At 43.9% G+C, this 19,735-nt stretch overlaps 1 protein-coding gene across 1 annotated transcript in view; it reads right to left on the reverse strand.

Moving 5' to 3' along the window:
- The window catches only part of smad10a (SMAD family member 10a), a 44,105-nt gene that overhangs the window by 2,500 nt on the left and 21,870 nt on the right, over positions 1 to 19,735 (reverse strand). Inside the window, exons 6-9 of the mRNA XM_073821415.1 lie at positions 14,735 to 14,830; positions 14,584 to 14,637; positions 13,258 to 13,441; positions 880 to 1,048 (exon numbers count right to left, since the gene is read on the reverse strand). Coding sequence (XP_073677516.1) covers positions 880 to 1,048; positions 13,258 to 13,441; positions 14,584 to 14,637; positions 14,735 to 14,830 — 503 coding nt within the window. The remainder of the gene's footprint in view (positions 1 to 879; positions 1,049 to 13,257; positions 13,442 to 14,583; positions 14,638 to 14,734; positions 14,831 to 19,735) is intronic.

A 19,735-nucleotide genomic window follows, 5' to 3' on the forward strand; every position in this document is an offset into this window, starting at 1 on the left:
TATATTCTGAAGGTTTTTACAGAGGGATTTGTTCATATATAATTTGCTTGATTTTATACATTTTATTCCCCCAAAAATGGTAAAAAATGCATTGTCTGTTCTAAGTTGTTTCTGAATTATAGAGAGACAAAAGAGATTCCCAAAATCCCCTCTGTAAAAACATTTGACTCTAATATGTCAAAATAATAATATGTCAAAAATAATAAATAAAGAATTTTGAAACTGCATTCATCCAGTGTTTAGAATTTTGTACTAGAAATGTATGCACATATTTAATTAAATAATGCCTCATTTGCATATTTAAACCTAACATTTTAGAAAACTTGTAATACAAAAAAATGTTAGCTATTGTCAGTGTAATCAAAACTGGATAAGTAAGATGATAACTATTAGTAAAAAAAATTACCCTATTCACCAAACTCTGTGTAATCCGGTTCAAGACAGTTAGGGTATGTCGAAAAACTATGTCGAACTATCTCGTTTTCTCCTCCAACTTCAAAATTGTTCTACATCGCTGTTTTACCTATTTTTGTAAAGAGTGTTTGACCCTCCTTGCATGTTTACTTTACCACTTTACTTTAAACACTCGGTCGGTACTTCTGCAGCAATGTAGGATTATTTTTGAAGTTGTAGGAGAAAATGAGATGGGAGTTTTTCGACATACCCTAACTGTCTTGTCCCGGAGTTCGCATGTGCATCGCAGAGCTAGACAAGAGGTTAAAAAGTATTTAAATTGTGTCTTTACAACTGAAGAAAGATGACAAGGGGGTGAGTACATTATCTGTAAATTTTTGTTCTGGAAGTGAACTTCTCCTTTAAATGTTTAATTTCTGAGGTCTACAGTCTGCATGGTTTCAAAACAAAGCTTGTCTCTTTTACCTTTATGTAGGCCCCTGGGTAGATTTTGTGCACTGCATCTCCTGGCGCTCGACCCGCTTCTCTGTCCAGGTAGTAGCTCTGCACAAAAACAGCATGATCGCTCATGCAGCGCATCCATACATCGCCCTCGCCGCGGCACTCTAGCTGCACTCCTTTACCTATGTGCAACCTGCAGACAGACAGAGAATACAGCTGGAGAATCAGTGACTGAAACACCACTGACTTTAAACATTTCTAGTCTATCAGATAGTTACACAACACAAATAAACACACGCCACTGAGTGTCATAACCAAAACCAGATGTGCCTTTTCTGACATGCTAGTTATTTACCGGCTGTTATTCTTGCATAATCTGTTTGTTTATTATTGTTCATCACAGTGTCAATCTGGCACAGTAAGACGTTTTTGAGACGAGTGTTAAGGCAAACATAAAACCTGTGAAATGCATCTTTACACAAATAAAAACTCACACACATTTAGCCACTAGGTCTGGACATCTTGATATATTTCATCCTTTTGATGATTTTCATCATTGTAGAATTTACATATACACACATAATCTATATATATATATATATATATATATATATATATATATATATATATATATATAAGATTATCACAAATAAATAAAATGAGACTTACAAATAAAAAAGTATAATCACAAATATCGCTTTATGTCACAAACACATTCATTTGTGGAGCAAAGTCTGTTTATTTGGAATAATGCAACAAAAAACATCTTCATACCAAAGCAACATTTGTAATTTTTCATAAGGAAATTTATTCCATTGAAACTGTTTTTAGTTAACGGGAATTATTTGTAATGGTTTTGGAAACAAATGGAAACAAAACTGTTAGTAATTTAACACCTCTAAATTCTAATTTAAGCAGCGTTGTTATTGTTAGGTAAAACTAAACTATTTATTACATTAATTGAAATAAAGCTAAAATAAAATACCCAAATATTCAAACAAAAAATTAAGCCCTAAACTTGAATTAAGTTGAAATAAGTTCAGAAACTGAAATGTTAACTAAATAAATATAAATAAAAATGACAAAAGCACATAAAATAACTAAAACAATAAAATAACATGTGACAATGTCTCCAAGATGCTTTAAAAAACAACCTGCAAAGCTACAGTACTGTTAAAAGTTTAAGGCACTTTAAAATTAGTAAACTGTTAAAAGCAATGTCATAAATAGATTTTCTTTAAAGGAACACTCCACTTTTTTTGGAAATAGGCTCATTCTCCAACTCCCCCCGAGTTAATAAGTTGAGTTTTACCGTTTTGAAATCCATTCAGCCGTTCTCCTGTTCTGGCGATATCACTTTAGCATAGCTTAGCATAGATCATTGAATCCTATTAGACCAATAGCATCGCTATTTCCAGTGGAAAATGTAAAGCTGCGACTTTCTAGGCCGAAAAGATTACATTTTCCGCCAGTATTAGTACAGGAGAACGGCTGAATGGATTTCAAAGCGGTAAAACTCAACTTATTAACTCGGGGGGAGTTGGAGAATGAGCCTATTTCCAAAAAAGGGGAGTGTTCCTTTATTCAAACTAACTTCTATTAACTGAATTAAATCAACATTTGGTGTGACCATTCTTTGCCTTTAAAACAGCTTTTGCTCTAGGCGCACTTGCACATAGTTTTTCAGGTAGCTTTGCATGTAAATTTCTTTAAGCATCTTGGAGACGTTGCCACAGTTGGCTGGACTGGATTTAGTGTGTCTCAGTTTGTTCTGTATCTTCATTTCATTCCAGACAGACTGGATGATGATGAGATCAGGTCTCTGTGTGGAGCACTGGCTGTCTGTAGTCAGACTCCTTGTGCAAACAAAAATCTCACTGGATTATTACAAATAATGGCAAAATAAATTTTTGGAAAAGTAAACTGATATTTCCTACTGATACACTACATCAAAAGATAGAAATAACTGACTTAGAACCATTTTAGCTGCTAAAAATACTAGTGCTCTAACCATTTTGGCCATTACCGTAAGTAATATTGAAATAACATTGAATTCACATCTGTAACATTGGTGAATTGTAGCAAACAGTGATGAATTGTTGAAAATAATATAAGTACCCTTTTTTAAAGGGGTCCTATTATGCTTTTTCACTTTTTGAATTTTAGCCTGTGTGGTGCGTATGTTTGGACATAAACGACATCTACAAAGTTACAAATCTCAAAGTCCACTCCAAAAGGAGATATTTAGTTTTTAAAAAATCCCTTTTCAAGAACTACAACGAATGGCTCCTTTGGACTACAGCATTTGTTTTCTGGATAGTATGTCACAACGTGGGCCATTATATCATTCAAATAAATCACGCCTACTGAAATTCGAATCATTGGCGGGTGGGGAGTAGTGTTGTTTTTGGCGGCCGGTTTTAATTTTAGTTTTAGTCACGTTCATACTCTTTAGTCTAGTCAAGTTTTAGTAAACTAAAAGTCTGAGCATTTTAGTTCTATTTAGAGTTAGTCATGACTATTTTCATCTAGTTTTAGTCGACGAAAACTGATGACATTTAGTCTAGTTTTAGTCGACGAAAACTGATGACATTTAGTCTAGTTTTAGTCGACAAAACTGATGACATTTAGTCTAGTTTTAGTCAACAAAAACGAATGACATTTAGTCTAGTTTTAGTCGACGAAAACTGATGACATTTAGTCTAGTGTTAGTCAACGAAAACTGATGACATTTAGTCTAGTTTTAGTCGACGAAAACTAATGACATTTAGTCTAGTTTTAGTCGACGAAAACTAATGACATTTAGTCTAGTTTTAGTCGACGAAAACTAATGACATTTAGTCTAGTTTTAGTCGACGAAAACTAATGACATTTAGTCTAGTTTTAGTCGACGAAAACTAATGACATTTAGTCTGGTTTTAGTCGACGAAAACTGATGACATTTAGTCTAGTTTTAGTCAAAGAAAACTAATGACATTTAGTCTAGTTTTAGTCAACGAAAACTGATGACATTTAGTCTAGTGTTAGTCAAAGAAAACTAATGACATTTAGTCTAGTTTTAGTCAACGAAAACTGATGACATTTAGTCTAGTGTTAGTCAACGAAAACTGATGACATTTAGTCTAGTGTTAGTCAACGAAAACTGATGACATTTAGTCTAGTTTTAGTCAAAGAAAACTAATGACATTTAGTCTAGTTTTAGTCAACGAAAACTGATGACATTTAGTCTAGTGTTAGTCAACGAAAACTGACATTTAGTCTAGTTTTAGTCAAAGAAAACTAATGACATTTAGTCTAGTTTTAGTCGACGAAAACTGATGACATTTAGTCTAGTTTTAGTCAAAGAAAACTAATGACATTTAGTCTAGTGTTAGTCAACGAAAACTGATGACATTTAGTCTAGTGTTAGTCAACGAAAACTGATGACATTTAGTCTAGTTTTATTCAAAGAAAACTAATGACATTTAGTCTAGTTTTAGTCAAAGAAAACTAATGACATTTAGTCTAGTTTTAGTCAACGAAAACTGATGACATTTAGTCTAGTGTTAGTCAACGAAAACTGATGACATTTAGTCTAGTGTTAGTCAATGAAAACTGATGACATTTAGTCTAGTTTTAGTCAACGAAAACTGATGACATTTTGTCTAGTTTTAGTCAATGAAAACTGATGACATTTAGTCTAGTTTTAGTCAAAGAAAACTAATGACATTTAGTCTAGTTTTAGTCAACGAAAACTGATGACATTTAGTCTAGTGTTACATGGGAACTAGCCCTATGGAAAAGGCCACGACCCTGACGCCGCGTTACGCAACAACTTCACGTGCTGACAAGTATACGTGCCGGCAGGCGAAGTGTAACGTAACCTTCCCAACGCCCCGAGGCCCAATAAGGGGGCCCTTCCAGGGATGCCAGTTGTACTGAAGCATGGGTTGGGGGGGCGGAGCACATGAAATCTTTACATGTGGAAATGAGAATAATTCAATATATCCATAAAGGTTTTTAGGGATACACGAGGGAAACAGCGGTCTCCTCCGCTGGAATAATAAAAACTAAGCCACAACCTGCGGGGCGAAGGAGACCCAGGCAGGATCACAGTGCAGGACTACTCCGCGTCTAGCCTTGACTGCGGGGCAGGAGGACCCAGGGTTCGCCGGAGGGAACATTCTGGGAATAGCGCACGGATACACGTGGGAATGGCGCCGCAAACCGACACCAGCCGGTCTTCCCGCTCACCTGTGAGTCCTCATGTTAGGACACGGGAGAACGGCCTCTGCGCAAGGTTGTAGAACCAAGCGAAGGTAGGGTGTCGCCCAGCCCGCAGCTTCTGGTTTTTACATCTGCTGGTGAGGTGCCGTGACCCAAGTATCATAGCTGTCCCTGAGTATAACAGGGAGAAGGCATCTACCACCCATTTAGCCAACCTCAGTTCGGGGAGCATTCCCTTTCTGCTGAATCCCGAGGCAGATGAAGCTGCTTGGTGCGGCTGAAGTGCCGAGTGATTCAAGTTTCACATATTTAACGACACGACATCGCAAGGCTGGGTCTGCCTCCTCCAGGGCAGAGCTTGCAGGTTCACCACCTGATCGCGGAAAGGCGTGGTGGGAACCTTGGGCACCGGGCCGGGGTCTCGACGGTAACGTGGAAGACGCCGGGCCGAATTTCTCGACACACTTTGCTGGCAGAGAAGCTTGTAGGCCCTCTTGATGGGAGCCAGGGCAGTCAGGAGCGCTGTCTTAATGACAGGAATTTTAGCTCAACTGAGGCCAGTGGCTCCAATGGAGCGACCGCGGCCCTGAAAGGCGACGGGGAGGTCCAAGAGGTATGAGGTGCGTTCTAAGCACCTCTGAGGAACCTCAGCTTTAAGCACCTCTAAGGAACCTCAGCTTGTCGATATCCTACCCTCTTAATGGAAGCCAGGGCAGTCAGGAGCGCTGTCTAAATGACAGGAATTCTAGCTCGACTGAGGCCCGTGGCTCCAAGGAGCGACCCGTGGCCCTGAAAGGCGGCGGGGAGATCCAAGAGGTATGAGGTGTGTCTTTTTGAGCACCTCTGAGGAACCTGAGGCTGTCGGTATTCTACCCTCTTAAAGGAAGCCAGGGGAGTCAGGAGTGCTGTCTAAATGACAGGAATTTTAGCTCGACTGAGGCCCATGGCTCCAAAGGAGCAACCCGCGGCTCTGAAAGGCGACGGGGGGGTCCCAGAGGGTATGAGGTGCTACTTGACAGAGAAAACTTGTAGGTCTCCTGCCCTCTTGACGGGAGCCAGGGCAGTCAGGAGCGCTGTCTTAATGACAGGAATACTAGCTCGACTGAGGCCAATGGCTCAATTGGAGTGTCCCGCAGCTCTGAAGGCGACGGGAAGGCCCCAAGAGGGTGAGGGGTGCGTTCTGGGCACCTCTGTGAAACCTCACGGTCAGTGAATGCTTGCCTACTTAGCTCCATCTACTGCATGTGATACGCGGCGAAGCAGCGGCATATACTTGGAGAGTCGAGGGGACAGCCTGCGCTCAACTCTCCTGCAGGAAGGGAAGCATTACTGCAGTCATGTATCTCTGTGGAAAGCCAGCAAAATAGACCTCATCTCAGTGCGCAAGCCTGCCTAGTAAGGGAGCTCGGTACTGAGTGATAGTTGTATCACGGTCTGTGAAGGCCGGAGAGGTCTGGGGTGTCATACCGTGCCCTACAGGGAGGGACTGCCGCGAGGGAACGGTTACTAAGACCTGAGTCCGGGTGGGCCATTGTTGTAGCGCAACCAACAGACTTACTCCTCGTCCTCCCTGGACTTGCACATTGTCTGTGCAAGGAGGCTCGCTGGGGAAGGGCGTACTTGGGCCCCGGAGGTCAGCTGTGAGCCAGCGTTACTCAGAAAGAGGCAGCTGGCAAAGGGAGGAATCGGAAGACGAGCGAATGTGGCTGGCCTACCGATATTCTCCAAACTAGCTGCATCACGGGGTGGAGTCGCCATCCTGCAGGTGGGTGGACTGCCGTGAGAGCCGAGAGGCTGCACGGTTGAGTTTCCCTGCTTCAAGTGAATGGCAAGTAGCAAATCTGCCACGTTGGACTCCATGGGAGCAGATGGGGAGGTTGTAAACCTCTGTCGTACATGGCAACCCAACCCGTGGTAGCCACGGGCTGGCTTGACGGCCAAACTGCGGGAAAACGCCAGTCCGGAGTGGGCCGAGGTGCCATGCCCATCATGGGACTCGATCGTGCTGAAGCGGTCTCACATGAACAAGCTTAGCGGCTCTAAGCGGCTTAGAGCTGTCATGTGCCCCAGGAGCCTCAAATTTGAGAGGACCGCTATGTTGTGCCTGATTGACTCAGGAACTACAGCACTGACTGCGCGCTCCTAGTAGTAAGGCGGGCTGTCTTGTGGACCGAGTCGGGCTCCCGACCGAGGGAACGGATTCCTTCGGTTGGCCTGAAGGACCAGATGGCGGGGGTGCCGAAGCACCAGGTCCCCAAGTTCGCACAACGGAACTCACGAGTGGGCTGGCAAAGCACCAGTCGAAGAGACGGTTGATGATGCGAAGTCCTGTCTGCCGAAGAGGAGACAGGGGAGCTCCCATGGCCTAAAAAAGGCAGGAAGGAGGGGGACTGGCCAAATGGAAGCACCCCACGCTGAAGAGCTCGACCCCCGGAGCAGACCGCCGAGGGGGTGTGTGTCGGGGGGAAATCGGGACGCGACAGCGGGTGCCCTTCAGGCAGATGGCTGCAACCCAGCCCTGGAGACGGAAACATACCTGTATGTGCTTCGTCGTGAGCGAGTGTGCCGACAGCCTGAGAAGGGATCGGGACAGAGCTCCATCCAGGGCGGATATTAACCCACCACACTTAACTGGACACGTGAAGTCGGGACTGAGAGATCCCGACCTCGTCCCGGGGGAGGGACAGGCTGGATCGCGTCCTTCGCCAGTAGGAACGCGACCTCCGCAGGCAGAACAGAGGCACGCCTGCCCGAATAAGAATGTAAGGGGTACCTCTGAGTCTGGGCGGACGCCTGGGGCCGGGCCGTACCGTCCGTATCAACCAGCGTAGTGGTATCAAGGGAACGTTGACCGACGTGACCGTGGTGGGGCAGCCTAAGGGGAGACAGGGAAGGGGACAGAACCCAGAAGGATGAGCGTCCTGGGGAAGTGTCTAAGTGCACTAAGCAGTGCTTACCTTCTTCCCTGGATCCCGCGCTGGCGAAGACCAGCCGCGAGTCTGGTTCCGAGGAGTGTAAGTGCTGCTCAGGAAGGAAACTCAAGGCCGAAGCCAGAGGTGAGAAATTTGCTCTTTTTGAGAAAATGTGGGTACCGTCGACCGTTGGCCGAGGGCAGCATTGAAGCACACAGTGGCTCCCGGCCCTCCACAGGGAGCGGGGAGCGTAGATGTTAGCATCCCCTAAGGAGCAGTCTCAATCACCTCTGGAGGCCCGCGTCAGGGACGTTTCGCAGTTTTCTTGCGAGTGTTTCGGGCCGGTCCCTGTGCCGCGGGCGGCGCCACTCTCCTGCGGCTGGCTCTGCGCTTGCGGGCCCTTCTCGCCGACCTGGCGTCGTGGGCCTCCGCAGGGGGGCGAGCCGTAGATGTTGCGGCCGCAGGGGGCGCCCTCGGCGACGTGCAGGCGGAGGCGGTGCCTCCGGCGGCGGGATGGAAGCATCGCGGCGGGGCAGGATGTGAAGCGCCTCCGTCTGTCTCTGGGCTGCCGAGAACTGTTGGGCGAAGTCCTCGACAGAGTCGCCGAATAGGCCCCTCTGGGAGATGGGAGCGTCGAGAAAGCGTGCTTTGTCGGCATCTGCCATCTGGGCCAGAGAGAGCCATAGGTGTCGCTCCTGGACCACAGCCGTGGACATCACCTGACCAAGGGCCCGCGCCGCGACCTTCGTCGCACGAAGGGCGAAGTCGGTGGCAGCGCGGAGTTCCTGCATCGTACCTTGGTCAGGACCACCCTCGTGCAGCTGTTTCAACCCCTTGGCCTGGTAGACCTGCAGGGTCGCCATCGCATGCAGGGCCGAGGCGGCCTGGCCCGCAGCGTGAAAAACGCGGCCCGCAAGGGTGGACGAGCGCTCACACGCCTTGGACGGGAGACGCGGCCGGCCCCGCCAGGTGGCAGCGCCACGCGGGCAGAGTTGCACCGCCATAGCGCGCTCGACCTGGGGAACCGACGCATACCCCCTGGCCGCCCCGCCATCAAGGGTGGCGAGGGGAGAGGAGCTGGGCAGCGGGCGAGATGAAAAGGGTGCCCGCCAGGTCTTAACCAGCTCCTCGTGCACCTCCGGGAAGAATGGCACCGGGGGAGGGCGAGGCGATGCCGCCGGAGCCGTCCCCAGGAACCAGTCGCCCAGCCGAGAAGGATCGGCCGAGGCCGATGGAGTAACCTCCAGGCCGATCCCCCTGGCGGCTCGGAGGAGCATAGCCGAGAGCTCGGAGTCTGCCTCCTGACTCTCCCTCTGACGCAGCGTCAGACATCTCTTCCTCCTGAGGAGCGCCAAAGGAGACGCCCAGCCCGGCTGGCGGGGAGGCGTACTGCTTTGGCATCTCGACGGGGGTATGCTGGCGGGCGGAAGACCGCAGGGCTTTTGGAGCCGGCGGAACGTTCGGCACCGTGACTCGAAATTCCCCCTCGTGCCTCGCCACAGCGGCGGAAAAATTCCGCAGGCCGTGGGGCGCGAAGGGGGGCCTGCCCGCGAGCGAGCGGCGAGTCCTCAGCATTCCCATGGTCATGCTTTCGCAATGAATGCATGAACCATCCGTGAAAGCTGCCTCAGCATGTTCGATGCCCAGACATGTGAAGCAGCTTTCATGTCCGTCCAGTGAGGTGAGGAAACTGCCACACCCAGAAGCGCACGGCCGGAAAGCCATTCTGAAAAGAACGTCTTTACACAGCCGTGAGAAATTGCTCTTTTAGTCCCGGTCTGCCCAGGGAGGAAACCGCGGCACCACTGTGCACTCAATGGGGCTTGCTCGCTGGAACGCAGGAGGCTTTTATGGCCGTGAAAACGGCCGCCCGCGGGACCCCGCTGGCGGCGCCGAGAAATTCACTCTTTCAGTAAAGCTTTGTCTCTTATTCGATCGGCGCACGCCAGCAGAGAAGAACAGCAGCAGGAACGTGAAGTCTTTGAAGATTCTTCTTCTGGAGAAGGGAAGGCTTGAGCATGAAGGCTCTGAAAGCGAAAGTCTGTTTGAGTGATGCGCGCCGCCATCTTATATACCCGTATGTACGGGGGAGTGGCCGACGCGCACGTCCACTCGCCAATTTGCAATTGGCCTTTTTATATAAGGCTCAGAGATGATCGGTCTCTCAGGCGAGATCCCATGTAACGTCGAAGTGATTCGACTGAAGGGGAACTGATGACATTTAGTCTAGTTTTAGTCAAAGAAAACTAATGACATTTAGTCTAGTTTTAGTCGACGAAAACTGATGACATTTAGTCTAGTTTTAGTCGACGAAAACTGATGACATTTAGTCTAGTTTTAGTCAAAGAAAACTAATGACATTTAGTCTAGTTTTAGTCAACGAAAACTGATGACATTTAGTCTAGTGTTAGTCAACGAAAACTGATGACATTTAGTCTAGTTTTAGTCAATGAAAACTGATGACATTTAGTCTAGTTTTAGTCGACGAAAACTAATGACATTTAGTCTAGTTTTAGTCAACGAAAACTAATGACATTTAGTCTAGTGTTAGTTGATGAAAACTGATGACATTTAGTCTAGTTTTAGTCGACGAAAACTGATGGCATTAGTCTAGTTTTAGTCAATGAAAACTGATGACATTTAGTCTAGTTTTAGTCAAAGAAAACTAATGACATTTAGTCTAGTTTTAGTCAATGAAAACTGATGACATTTAGTCTAGTGTTAGTCAACGAAAACTGATGACATTTAGTCTAGTTTTAGTCAAAGAAAACTAATGACATTTAGTCTAGTTTTAGTCGACGAAAACTGATGACATTTAGTCTAGTTTTAATCAAAGAAAACTAATGACATTTAGTCTAGTTTTAGTCAACGAAAACTGATGACATTTAGTATAGTGTTAGTCAACGAAAACTGATGACATTTAGTCTAGTTTTAGTCAAAGAAAACTAATGACATTTAGTCTAGTGTTAGTCAACGAAAACTGATGACATTTAGTCTAGTGTTAGTCAACGAAAACTGATGACATTTAGTCTAGTTTTAGTCGACGAAAACTAATGACATTTAGTCTAGTTTTAGTCGACGAAAACTGATGACATTTAGTCTAGTTTTAGTCGACGAAAACTAATGACATTTAGTCTAGTTTTAGTCGACGAAAACTAATGACATTTAGTCTAGTTTTAGTCAACGAAAACTAATGACATTTAGTCTAGTGTTAGTTGATGAAAACTGATGACATTTAGTCTAGTTTTAGTCAACGAAAACTGATGACATTAGTCTAGTTTTAGTCAATGAAATTTGTATTTTAGTCTTTTTTCTTTTTTTATAAGTTTATTTACCGATTAATTAATTTACACCTTGTGTAAGTAAAATAATTTTTTATTATAATTTTTTTTTATTATAGTTTTCGTAGCACAAGTTTATTTATTTATTTTTTTATTTTTTTATTATTTATTCCAAAAATCGCTTGGACATCTGAGACTCAAAAGCAACTTTTTCCACCTTTGACCACAAGATGTCATTAGTGTGCAACATGTTGAAAAGCTTTGAGTAATGAATGATACAGTTGAGAAGAACGCCTTGGTGCTTTGAAAAGCTTCATTTTTCCATCACTACTAAAAAGTGCAAATAAAATGTGTGCGTAGTTTCTTCTTTTTCTCCCAAAGATGAACCCCGGCTGGCTGGTCATTAGTCCCTTCATCTGTGTCAGAATTGGTTTGTAGTTGTCTTCTAGATAATTCCGCGAGTGGGGCTTGAGGAAGTGACGTCGCCTGTGTCTGCACGGTTTAGGCTAGAAGGGATTCAGCTCTGGCTACTGGGCATGCTCACATCAATCTAACGTTATAACATTTCGTTTTGTCTCATTTTCGTCAACGAAAATAAAGAGACATTTTAGCATAGACTTTATTTTATAAACCACATTTAGTCTTGTTTTTATTTGTCAACAATATTGCATTATACATTTAATCATAGTCATCGTCACATGACCAGCATTTACGTTTCATCTCGTCTGGTTTTTGTCATGTGATAAAGATTCGTTGACGAAGATATTTAGTCATAATTTTCGTTGGCGAAAGCTTCTGTGAGCTGCAGTGCGGCTTGTATACAGGCAAGCATTGACTAAAGTGTCCACGAACTGCTCTGGTAGCCATGCCGTTGACGTGCGGTATAGAGGATTGAAACACATGTAGAGCCGTGGCTGATGTCAACACAAGCATTGACTAGAGACGATCATCTGTGGCCGTGCCGTAGACGTGTGCAGTGTGTGGTGGGAGATTTATTCATTATACAGTGTAGACAGCTTCATTAGTCTTATGCTGGAGCTGGTTTTGAGCATGTAAATAATTAAATAAATGAGCACAATAATGAAAATATCATGTATCAGCGATTTTGCAGGCTGACGATAGGACCAACACTAGTGTAACGTATCATTAACTCACCCTCCATGCATCCTGAGTGTATATGACTTCATTCTTTCAGACAAATGCAATCAGTTATATTGAAAATAATCCTGGCACTCCCAAGCTTTAGAACAGCATAGAAGTGTTTCTCTCCATCAGTCCAAAACAAGTCGATCAATAATAAAAAATGCCTCACATGGCTCCAGAGGGGTGAGTAAAAGCCTCGTTTAGCGATACGATGTGTTTTTGTAAGAAAAATATCCATATTTAAAATGTAAGAATCACTTTAATCTAGCTTGCGCTAACAGTTGTACACAGTACTTGCTGCTTTGGGAAGGGACTGAAACGCCGTCTAAGCTGTTCGCCAATCGCAGCGCAGTGGGACTGCTAACCAATCACAACAAATTGTGTTTTTCAGAAGGCAGGCCTCCATCAAACCCAGAACTAATTGAGCCATTTGTGCCAGCCTGGGGAGAAAGCTATTATAAAAATGTAAATTATGTAAAAAAATAATGCGTTTTTTGAACCACCAAGCATGAGAGTATGTTCTAGTGCACCCCCAAAATAAAATTATAAAATAGGACCCCTTTAATGCTAAAATGTTTCCCTACTTCTCCTCCTTACTTCAATAGGTTGAAACTGTCTCCATCTGTACCTTTCTATGTTTGACGCCATTAAACATCTAATTTTAGCACTTTCATTTGAGTTGTGATGTCTACTGGCATTGGTCTTTAAAATAGCTAAATAAAAAGGACATTCAAAATCATTGTCATATACACAATGTTGGTTTTATATCTGTACCAAAATAATACCGTATTAATCAGTATATTATTCAGTATATCACTCACTGAGATATTTATTTGCAGGAACAATTGTGTGACACATACCTGGCGCGCTCGCTGGCGTCTGTGCGGTGCACATTACTAAGTTGACCCAGGCAGAAGCGGTCGCCTCCTGAGGGGTCCACATACCCGTCAATCGTCACCACCGGACAGCTGGACAGCACTTTAAACATCTCCCCCACCTGCACGTCCATCTCGAAGTATGAGATAGAACACCAGAACTCCGGACCTGAAAACATGAACACAAAGTGTACATTACCATTACAAATTTGGGGTTGGTGAGATTATTTAATGTTTTTGAAAGAAGTCTCTTATGCTCACCAAGTCTGCATTTATTTAAACAGAATAAACAAAATATTAAACAAAATATTATTACGATTTAAAACTAGGTAAAAAAAAGTGTGTCAAGACAAACTTTAGGTTGGCTTGAGAAAGCCTAGCTTGAAAGTTTAAAGCAGCTGTAAAAGCTTAAAGTTTTGAACTTTATATAGATTAGCATGTTACTAACTTGATTAGAATTTAGTTAGCATGATTCTAACATTTTTCTAGCATGTTTAGTATGTTTCTAACATTCTCTGTATGATTAGCAAGTTTCTAGCATGTTTTAGCATAATTAACATGTTACTTACATTATTAGCATGTCATTAGTAAGTTACTAGCATGTTTCTAGCATTATTAGCAAGCTACTAGCATGTAACTAGCATGATTAACATGACTGACAAGTTACTAGCATGCTACTAGCATGTTGCTAGCATGATTAGCATGACTGACAAGTTACTAGCACGTTTCTAGCATGATTAACAAGCTACTAGCATGTTGATAGCATGATTACCAAGTTACTAACATGATTCTAACATGATTAACATGTTTCTAGCATGATTAGCAGGTTATTAGCATGACTGACAAGTTACTAGCATGTTTCTAGCATGATTAGCAAGCTACCAGCATGTTACTAGCATGTTGCTAGCATGATTAACATGACTGACAAGTTACTAGCACGTTTCTAGCATGATTAACAAGCTACTAGCATGATTAGCATGTTACTAGCATGATTAGCAAGTTACTAGCATGATTGTAGTTGCTAGGATAGTTACATAGATTAGAAAATTGAAATGAGAATTTCTGTATTTTTTAAAAATACAGTAAAAACAGTAACATTGTGAAATATTATTTCAATTAAAAAAAAACTGTTTTCTATGTGAATACATTCCTGTGATCAAAGCTGTATTTTCAGCATCATTACTCCAGTCTTCAGTGTCACATGATCCTTCAGAAATCATTCTAATATGCTGATTTTGTGTTCAAGAAACATTTATTATGGAATGTTTTCTATTGTGTGTTTTAGTGGAGAAGGTCATATAAAGTATAAACCTGGATGGTTGGAGACTGGAGGAGGGAAAGGCGCTGAACTGTGATGTTGAGACCCTGATAGAAATAGAAATAATAATGGATTAATTCAGTTTTATTAAGTATAATGGTGTATTTGCAAACACGTTTGTAGCAATGTTAAAGGCAAACATACAGAAGTGTGGGTGGTGGAGAGGAGGCTGGTGGCCACGTCCGTTTTGCTGGGGTCCTACAGGAGTGTAGGAGGCTGTGCTGCTGCCTGTCCAGGTTGCTGCAGCAATTTAGAGATTGGAAATGTTTTGTAGATGAAGCAGTGAAAAGATCATAACACCTAAACAAGACACAACAAGTTTCTAGCGACAAGTATTTTATCAGTCAGCACTGAAAGAGAAAGTACATGCCAAAACCACTGCTAATATATGTGATGTTTGATAAACAGCTTTGAGGAGTGGAGTTTGGACCAATGAGATTTTACTGTGGGCGGGGCTACAGAAACTAATACTAATACTTTCTTATTAACTAATACTAAAACTTTGTATTAAAATGAATAAATCATAAATGTTTCACTTCACCTAAAAATAAAAATGACAGTGAGTGGAAGCTAGAGATAACAGTTTTATAGTTTTAAATATGGATACAGTTGCACTGATTCACTTCAGACGGCCTTAATTAATTCCTTTGAGCTGTGTGAAGCACTTTTTATGATGGATGGATGCACTTTATTGGACTCTAAAATCTCAACAGCCATTCACTGCCATCATAAAGCTTAGAAGAGCACAGATTTTTCTCTGATCGTATCATCCATATATATATATATATATATATATATACATATTGTTACGAGTCTCTCTAGGCTCATCAGCGTCGCCCTGGAACACACGCACGGCACCTGCACGTCCTCATTACGGGCTGATCGTTCACAGCTGTAGCCCATCATCAAGTGGCTTGAAAAGCCGCCACCGCTCTCATTTTGACAGACAACTGTCTCATGCTGAACATGCTGGTACTAACCTTTTCTCTCTCGTCAAACAGAAGGCAGCGAGTGACCGACAGGCTGACTGAGCACGCCTGGACACCCACCTTCACGAGCATGAGGACTTCACAGGAGCACCAGCAACGAAGACGGCGCTCACCTTATTTCTTGCCTCACCTTTTAAAGTATTTAAAAAATCCAACCTCCGGGGCTATTTCACTGAGCGACCTTGTGTGATTTCTCACCCGTGACAATATATATATATATATATATATATATATATATATATATATACACACACACACACACAGTACAGACTCAGTACAGACACTCATTCAAATGAATGAGAAGGTGTGTCCAAACTTTTGGTCTGTACTGTATATTTTTCTGTTTATTAAAGTTTGTTACTCTACATTTGTGCAGTTTTCAGTGGGTTAGTGATATTTTTTAAATATATATAAATAAATATTTTTAAATGGGTTTTTATACAAAAACTGCTTTTTTATGTAAAATTCACTTTATAAAAGACCCACATTTCTAACTTTAATTCATGGGGATAACATGTATATTTTCACATGGTTTAGTGTAAGATTTTTGCCCATCTTTTGGAAAATCCAGTTTTAAAAGTAAAAAAAAATAACTTTTACCAGTAGGTGGCTGCAGAGCTCCACTATTTGCTATTTGACCACCTGAAAGATATTTTTTCACAACTTTCAGTTGAATTGATATCTACAGTACAGACCAGTACAGACCTGAATGAGAAGGTGTGTCCAAACTTTTGGTCTGTACTGTATATTTACATATATATATATATACTTTCCTGACTTGTGAGCAGCCACAATGCGCAGCCGCAGGTCCTTAGTGAGCTCCTTTGTCTTAGCCATAGACTGTAAAAAAATATATATTTGACAACGCATCTCCACTTCATTTCACTATAGAAAACTGAAGCGTCTCAATGAGTCAGAGTCTGCGCAGTAGTGATTCGTTTGGATACAGAGTCTGCGGAGTAGAGATTAATTTTGATCCAGAGTCTGCAGAGTAGAGATTCATTTGGAGCCAGAGTCTGCGCAGTAGAGATTGGTTTTGATCCAGAGTCTGCGGAGTAGAGATTGGTTTTGATCCAGAGTCTGCGGAGTAGAGATTGGTTTTGATCCAGAGTCTGCAGAGTAGAGATTTGTTTGGAGCCAGAGTCTGCGCAGTAAAGATTCGTTTTGATCCAGAGTCTGCGCAGTAGAGGTTCATTTGGAGCCAGAGTCTGTGCAGTGGAGATTGGTTTTGATCCAGAGTCTGCGGAGTAGAGATTTGTTTTGATCCAGAGTCTGCGGAGTAGAGATTGGTTTTGATCCAGAGTCTGCAGAGTAGAGATTTGTTTGGAGCCAGAGTCTGCGCAGTAAAGATTCGTTTTGATCCAGAGTCTGCGCAGTAGAGGTTCATTTGGAGCCAGAGTCTGTGCAGTGGAGATTCGTTTTGATCCAGAGTCTGCGCAGTAGAGATTCATTTGGAGCCAGAGTCTGCACAGTAGAGATTTGTTTTGATCCAGGGTCTGTGGAGTAGAGATTCGTTTGGAGCCAGAGTCTGCGCAGTAGAGATTCATTTGGAGCCAGAGTCTGTGCAGTAGAGATTCGTTTTGATCCAGAGTCTGCGCAGTAGAGATTCATTTGGAGCCAGAGTCTGCACAGTAGAGATTCGTTTTGATCCAGGGTCTGTGGAGTAAAGATTCGTTTTGATCCAGAGTCTGCGCAGTAGAGGTTCATTTGGAGCCAGAGTCTGTGCAGTAGAGATTCGTTTTGATCCAGAGTCTGTGCAGTAGAGATTCGTTTGGAGCCAGAGTCTACGCAGTAGAGGTTCATTTGGAGCCAGAGTCTGTGCAGTAGAGATTCGTTTTGATCCAGAGTCTGCGCAGTAGAGATTCGTTTGGAGCCAGAGTCTGTGCAGTAGAGGTTCATTTGGAGCCAGAGTCTGTGCAGTAGAGATTCGTTTTGATCCAGAGTCTGCGCAGTAGAGATTCGTTTGGAGCCAGAGTCTACGCAGTAGAGGTTCATTTGGAGCCAGAGTCTGTGCAGTAGAGATTCGTTTTGATCCAGAGTCTGCGCAGTAGAGATTCGTTTGGAGCCAGAGTCTACGCAGTAGAGGTTCATTTGGAGCCAGAGTCTGTGCAGTAGAGATTCGTTTTGATCCAGGGTCTGTGCAGTAGAGATTCGTTTGGAGCCAGAGTCTACGCAGTAGAGGTTCATTTGGAGCCAGAGTCTGTGCAGTAGAGATTCGTTTTGATCCAGAGTCTGCGCAGTAGAGATTCGTTTGGATCCAGGGTCTGCGCAGTAGAGGTTCATTTGGAGCCAGAGTCTGTGCAGTAGAGATTCGTTTTGATCCAGAGTCTGCGCAGTAGAGATTTGTTTTGATCCAGGGTCTGTGGAGTAGAGATTCGTTTGGAGCCAGAGTCTACGCAGTAGAGGTTCATTTGGAGCCAGAGTCTGTGCAGTAGAGATTCGTTTTGATCCAGAGTCTGCGCAGTAGAGATTTGTTTTGATCCAGGGTCTGTGCAGTAGAGATTCATTTGGAGCCAGAATCTGCACAGTAGAGATTGGTTTTGATCCAGGGTCTGTGCAGTAGAGATTCATTTGGAGCCAGAGTCTGCACAGTAGAGATTTGTTTTGATCCAGAGTCTGTGCAGTAGAGATTCATTTGGAGCCAGAGTCTGCACAGTAGAGATTTGTTTTGATCCAGGGTCTGTGCAGTAGAGATTCATTTGGAGCCAGAGTCTGCACAGTAGAGATTTGTTTTGATCCAGAGTCTGTGCAGTAGAGATTCATTTGGAGCCAGAGTCTGCACAGTAGAGATTTGTTTTGATCCAGGGTCTGTGGAGTAGAGATTCGTTTGGAGCCAAAGTCTACGCAGTAGAGATTCGTTTTGATCCAGGGTCTGCACTGTAGAGATTCATTTGGAGCCAGAGTCTGCGCAGCAGAGATTCGTTTTGATCCAGGGTCTGTGGAGTAGAGATTCATTTGGAGCCAGAGTTTGCGCAGTAGAGATTCGTTTGGAGCCAGAGTTTGCGCAGTAGAGATTCGTTTGGAGCCAGAGTTTGCACAGTAGAGATTCATTTTGATCCAGAGTCTGCGCAGTAGAGATTCGTTTTGATCCAGGGTCTGTGGAGTAGAGATTCGTTTGGAGACAGAGTCTGCGCAGTAGAGATTCATTTGGAGCCAGAGTCTGTGCAGTAGAGATTCGTTTTGATCCAGGGTCTGCGGAGTAGAGATTCATTTGGAGCCAGAGTCTGCGCAGTAGAGATTCGTTTTGATCCAGGGTCTGCGGAGTAGAGATTCATTTGGAGCCAGAGTCTGCGCAGTAGAGATTCGTTTGGAGCCAGAGTCTGTGGAGTAGAGATTCATTTGGAGCCAGAGTCTACGCAGTAAAGATTCATTTTGATCCAGGGTCTGTGGAGTAGTGATTCGTTTGGAGCCAGAGTCTGCGCAGTAGAGGTTCATTTAGACCCAGAGTCTGCGCAGTAGAGATTCGTTTGGAGCCAGAGTCTGCGCAGTAGAGATTCGTTTGGAGCCAGAGTCTGCGCAGTAAAGATTCATTTTGATCCAGGGTCTGCGGAGTAGTGATTCGTTTGGAGCCAGAGTCTGCGCAGTAGAGGTTCATTTGGAGCCAGAGTCTGTGCAGTAGAGATTCGTTTGGAGCCAGAGTCTGCGCAGTAGAGCTTCGTTTGGAGCCAGAGTCTGCGCAGTAGAGATTCGTTTGGAGCCAGAGTCTGCGCAGTAAAGATTCATTTTGATCCAGGGTCTGCGGAGTAGTGATTCGTTTGGAGCCAGAGTCTGCGCAGTAGAGATTCGTTTGGAGCCAGAGTCTGCGCAGTAAAGATTCATTTTGATCCAGGGTCTGCGGAGTAGTGATTCGTTTGGAGCCACAGTCTGCGCAGTAGAGATTAATTTGGAGCCAGAGTCTGCGCAGTAGAGATTCATTTTGATCCAGAGTCTGCGGAGTAGAGATTCATTTGGAGCCAGAGTCTGCGCAGTAGAGGTTCATTTGGAGCCAGAGTCTGCGCAGTAGAGATTCGTTTGGAGCCAGAGTATGCGCAGTAGAGATTCGTTTGGAGCCAGAGTCTGCGCAGTAAAGATTCATTTTGATCCAGGGTCTGCGGAGTAGTGATTCGTTTGGAGCCAGAGTCTGCGCAGTAGAGATTCGTTTGGAGCCAGAGTCTGC

Source organism: Garra rufa, chromosome 17 (assembly GCF_049309525.1).
Source record: "Garra rufa chromosome 17, GarRuf1.0, whole genome shotgun sequence".
Taxonomy (NCBI): Eukaryota; Metazoa; Chordata; class Actinopteri; order Cypriniformes; family Cyprinidae; genus Garra; species Garra rufa.